This window comes from Anabrus simplex, chromosome 7, assembly GCF_040414725.1.
Source record: "Anabrus simplex isolate iqAnaSimp1 chromosome 7, ASM4041472v1, whole genome shotgun sequence".
Classification (NCBI taxonomy): Eukaryota; Metazoa; Arthropoda; class Insecta; order Orthoptera; family Tettigoniidae; genus Anabrus; species Anabrus simplex.
In genome coordinates, this window is record NC_090271.1 from 111,597,423 (window position 1) to 111,603,422 (window position 6,000).

Sequence of the window (6,000 nt, forward strand, 5' to 3'; positions counted from 1 at the left end):
CAGATGGGAAAAAACGAACATCTTAGCGGAATGATGAAGTGAAGGCAGTTGTAAACGTAAGAGGAGAGAGTATCAGAAATAGCTTCGAACAAGGACTGATACAGACATGGAGTTGTACGCAGATCAAGAATACAGGGCGAAATAAATAATTGTTGAATCCAAGAAGAAATAGTGGGAAGATTTCGGTAATAACGCGGAAAGATTAGGTCAATCGGCAGAGAAACCTTTCTGGACAGTAATAAACAATCTTAGAGAGGGAGGAAAAAGGGAAATTAATAGTATTTTGGGTTAATTCAAGTGAACTCATAATAAATCCCAGGAAATCAGTGGACAGGTGAAGGAATATTTTGCAAATCTTGACGTAGCGAACAACCGAGCTCATGGAGAGGAGAGCAATGATGATGGCGAAATTACGTTTGAAGAAGTGAAAAGGATGGTAAATAAACTCCATTGTCATAAAGCAGTAGGATAGATCGGGCCCTCTCTGACGGAAAATCATGCTGCGTCTGGCCGGTCTCGACAGGTTAAATGCAGTGCATATTTTTGACGTGTGGCCGCAGCCGTAGGCTAATAATACCAAGATCTCTACCTTCCCAGTCATCCTCGCATCGCAGCGTATTGTAGTGTACTGTTAAACCACTAGCATATGTTTTGAATGATTAACTGCAATGTATTACACCTACTAACAGTTCACAGAGTATTTTCTTTTTATTTTCTAGAGGAAGAAGCGTGGAGAATCTGAAGTCGTGCTGAGGACTATGCCTGTACTCAGCAGATATGAGGAGAGAATTAATTCACATCGGAGCTGTACATCACCTTACAGATCTAGACGCTCGAGCCACTCTACTGCAGAAACGCCTGGCCGTATCAAACATCAAAGTGACACGAGTGTGAAACGACTAGCAGGAAGACCGAATGAATAAATTATGAATGAGCGCTGGCAGAAATTGTAGTTATCATTTGAATTTCGTGACACGTATGACTTAATCTTCCTTCGGGTGAATAAGACACCTTGCAATCAAATATTTGGTTACATTGATAATAACCAAAGAGGATTGAAGGAATTCACGATCACCTACTATATTCTGTACATATCTTTCCGGCTTGCCAGCTGAGGAATAGAATATCTTGCATCCAAATATTTGATTGCAGGGAATAATCGAAGTTAACTGTGGGAATTTACAATTACCTCCAATGTATTGTGTATATTTTGTATACTGTACCTTTTGAGAAGGTATGCGTTCGATTGGCAGTCAGTTTTGCATGGAGATGGTTTCGCCGGAAGTGAGGAAAAACAATATGAGCTCCATTGGAAGTCTAAGCTATATTTTCAACACAGAAAAACCTCACATAAATCGTACTGAATGCCCTTACTTGCCTTCCAAATGTCTAGTTTTATGTTATACAATTAGTTCAAAGAATGCCTTAACAATTCTTTTTAAGCCTACAATGATACATGTAATGGAATATATACTTGTGCACTCTTTCTCGTTGAAAGGAAGATGAATGTAATAAATTCACTCCCTGAAATGTATTGAAATATTCTCAGAAACAAACAAATGTTCCCATTCCTCTCCAACTATGATTAATAGGCTATTTTCTGTATTGATTATGGTTGCTATAGCCCCGGAATGGCGTAATTTGCCGCAGTGTCCTGGAAAGTTTCGCCAGGACACACTTCTCTACTACCATTGCAGTAAAAATCATTTCGTGTGCCTACTGCTACTCTAGTCTGGTGCAGCCCTTGCAAAACAGACACTGCGATGAGGGCGGCATCTGCAGTGTACAAGAAACTGCGTGTCATTGTGGTGGAGGATAGCATTGTGTGTGGTGTGTGAGTTGCGGGGATGCTGGAGGCAGTGCAAACACCCAGTCCGCTAGGCAAATGAATTAACCATTTAAGATTAAAATCCCTGACCCAACCGGTAATCGAACCCGAACCGAAAACTTCTCAGTAATTTTCTGGAAAATGATGGGCAAACAGAAATGACTGAAACAAATTATTTAATAATACTTCAATTTCATTTCATGAACGTACTCCTAAATACCGTGGATGGTTGCCAAGTTGTACTTCTTCTTAAAACAATAACCACCACCACCACCACCACCACCACCACCACCACCACCACCACCACCACCACCTCTATGAGGCAAAACAAACAACGATAGAATGTTATTTAATTGCTTGGTACAGTATGTGTCAAAATGTGACACACATTGTTTATAACGTTTCTGAACGTTGTTGGACATATTGATAGACAAAGGTTGCTATAGGACACATAATAATAATAATAATAATAATAATAATAATAATAATAATAATAATAATAATAATAATAATAATAATAATAATAATAATAATAGTTATTGGTTTTACGTCCCACTAACTACTTTTACGGTTTCCGGAGCGCCGAGGTGCCGGAATTTAGTCCCTCAGGAGTTATTTTACGTGCCAGTAAATCTACTGACATGAGGTTGACGTATTGCTGATGATGCTTGTTGTTTTAAGGGGCCTAACATCGAAGGTCATCGGCCCTGTTGACGTATTTGAGCACCTTCAAAACTACCGGACTGAGCGAGGATCGAACCTGCCGAATTGGGGTCAGAAGGCCAGCGCCTCAACCGTCTGAGCCACTCAGTCCAGCACTAAAAAATGACGTTATCTTTTCTCGTAATTCGAAAATATTCGTAGGTAGGTCATCTATCGTAAAAAACTATTTCTTTCAACATGCATCACGTGTAGGCATCTGGGGCCGTGAGATCCAGTAAGCTGAAAGGGTACTGACGGGAAGGGAGTTCCACGAGAAATTCGTCGGTCGCCAAAGTGTCGTTGCAGAAGGGCAAGTGACTCCTCCTGCATCCATTGTCGTTGGAGGAGTGGGTTTCTGGTGTGGCAAAACCGGTGCAAATCCCACACGAAAATGGTAATAATGAGGTCTCTGTAAACTACATAGTCCACTGCTTTTTTTTAAAGCTTCTGTGCAGTATCCGTGAAGAAATACGGGGCCAGTATTCCATGACCGGGCACTGCGCCAAATCGTAACCCGTACACTGTGTAGTGGTGGCATCAGCTCGTTCAAACCATAAAAAACGATCCGTTCGTAGGTTAATGTAGCCATTGAGGTGAATATCTCTTTTATCTGAACACCATATGTTGCAGAAGGAGTCTGGATCTTCATATATCATGAAGAACACTATGCTGCAATAATGAAATCGGGCTCACCACTAATCGACGCTCAGCAACTTGAATGCGGTGTGTAAATCTACCCATCTCCTTAAACATCCGCCGAACAAACTTTTCGCTCAAACCGAGTTTCAAAAGGTTTCTGAAAATTATTGAATCATGTCATTGAATTGCATTCGCACAGTACTGGTATTTGTCAAAATGAGTACGATGTTCGTCGTAGACTACGCTTCGGGGAGTTCTAAATGTACAAGAATCTAATATCGAATTAAAAGAATCTACCTCAGACTCAGAGGTCTTTGTCAGCAACAATTAATCTTAAATAAAGGTACTTTAATACATTTTTGTTTGTAATGATGAACTTCACAACTAGGATTCTCTTAGTTTTGCTTGGCTGAGGGATTTTTCCGTCAAAGTAGGATTTCTTTGAAGCATAAAGGATAGAGGTATTTGTTTATAACGTTTCGGGAAGTAGAGATTTTTATAATATTTCATTCTCTTCGTTTTTCTAATTTCATTCAGCGTCCTTAAAGAGGAACACGACAAAACTTTTCCTTCTACAACTCCAGAAGGAAGAGTATTAAAGTGAAAAGTATTTATTATATAACGGATCGTTGCTAGTGAGCAAATAATATTTTCCATAAGACGAATAATAAAACAGAGGAAATGGGCTAAATCGATTACATTCAGAAACACTTGCTGCAGAACGGGCAATTTTCACGCAGAAGCAGAAGAGACCTTGACAGCTCTGATGATTCTCAATAATGCAAGTCCTAGTTAAACGTAATTGTAAACAAGTAGACCTGTAGATAATTCGCTACTAATATCTAAATATCCATGACTTTTAAACGATTGTTTTATTATTATTATTATTATTATTATTATTATTATTATTATTATTATATATAATTCGCTGGGGCCATCAAGGACCACGTTAAGTCTTGTTGCATTTGACACTGAACTTGGTCTCCTTTAGAGCCCAAGTTTCCCTCATTCTTTGTGAGTGGGCCTGTTTACGCTCCTCTGTCCAAGGGGCACCGTGTCTTCTCTTCGGTTGCTCGTCTCGGTTTAGCCCGTTCGTCAATATTTTCTTGCGGAAGAGATCTCTGTTAAAGGCGTCTTCAGCTGAGATATGTAGCATTTGCAGGCCTTCTTTGGTATTTCTAAACCAGGGAATTGTGGTTTTGGGGTTTGAATCAAAAAAGTGAAAGATTTATTTAGTTAACTTTCTTCTGTCCATTCTTTTCAGATGACCGTAAAATCGTGCCCGTCTTTTTCTGCTTGTGTCGGTAATTTTCTCTATTTTGCTGTAGACTTCCTTATTGGATCTCTTTTGATGGATTCCATTTCTGTACTTTGATCCCAAGATTCCTCTCACAATTTTGCGTTCTCTTTTCTCCAGTTCTTCAAGGAGTCCTTTGTTGGCATTTAGAGACAGGGTTTCGGCTGCATATAGAACTACTGGCTTCAGAACTGTTTCATAGCGACGTATCTTGGTGTTTTGGGAAAGGCATTTTTTGTTGTAGATTGTGCGGGATGTTTGGTAGGCTATTTCCAGTTTGCGTACTCGCTCCTTAAGTGTTTCTTTGTCCAGTCCATTTTTCATGATGATCTCACCCAGGTATTTGAATTTGTCTACTCGGGTGATGTCCCCGTATTTTGTATGGAGTTTTGGTGGAGCCTCTTTGATGTTAGTCATTACTTCTGTTTTCTCAAACGATATCTGCAAACCAGTTTGTTCGGCATTTCCTTTAACATTTCAACTTGAGCTCTAGCGGTTTCTATGTCGGTTGAGAGAACAGAAATATCATCGGCAAATGCTAAGCAGTCTGTTGCGATCCCCTTGGATTTAGTTCCTATTCTCAATGGACTGTAGTTGGTTTCCTGTAATCTCACCCGCCAGGTTCTGATGATCTTTTCAAGAACACAGTTGAAGAGTATTGGGGATAGCCCATCACCTTATCGGACTCCTGTTTTGATGTCAAAGGAATGCGAGAGACATCTGTGGAACTTCACCTGGGATTTTGTACCGGTCAGGGTGGCTCGAATTAATGCCAGCAGTTTCAAATCAACTCCAAATTCATTTAAGATGTTTAGCAGGACTTCCCGGTCAATGGAGTCGTGCGCTTTCTTAAAGTCCACAAAGACAGACACATACTGCTTGGACCTTAGTGTACAATATCTAATGATCGTTTTGAGATTTTGGATCTGTTCAGCTGTTGAGCGACCTTTTCTGAACCCTCCTTGGTATTCACCTATTTGATGTTCGACTTGTGCTTCCAAACGCTCCAGGATGGCAAGTGATAGAATTTTGTAAGTCACGGGTAGCAAAGATATTCCTCTGTAGTTGTTGATGTTCTTCATGCTGTCTTTTTTGTGTAATGGATGGATCAAAGCTATTTTCCAATCTTCGGGTAGGGTCTCCTTGTTCCAAATTTCTTCTATTTGCTTTTGCAAGATATCAAGTGATTTCTCTGGGGCATATTTCCATAGTTCTGCTACTACTGAGTCTTCCCCCGACGTTTTGTTATTTTTGAGACGGGCAATGTGGCGCTTGATTTCATCTCTGTCGGGTGGTCTGGAATCTGGGTACCTGAGTAAGGGTTCCTTGGTCTCAATGGCGCTTTGTGGTTTAGAGCAATTAAGTAAATTCTTGAAGTAATCTGCTAGAATGCTGCAATTTTCTTCATTTGACGTCGCCAGTGTGCCGTCCGTTCGCTCAAAGCATAGAGATGGTGGTTTATAGCCAGTGAGTTTGCGTTTGAAGGCTCTGTAGTACTCTCTGCTTTCATTCTTCCTAAGGTTTTGTTCTATCT

General features: G+C 40.2%; 1 protein-coding gene across 1 annotated transcript in view; it reads left to right on the forward strand.

The window, feature by feature from the left end:
- Positions 1-1,530, forward strand: part of LOC136877307 (esterase B1) — a 67,806-nt gene extending 66,276 nt beyond the window's left edge. The window contains exon 11 of the mRNA XM_067151239.2: positions 720-1,530. Within this exon, the coding sequence (XP_067007340.2) occupies positions 720-721 (2 nt within the window). The 3' untranslated portion in view covers positions 722-1,530. The remainder of the gene's footprint in view (positions 1-719) is intronic.
- The last annotated feature ends 4,470 nt before the right edge of the window (positions 1,531-6,000 follow it).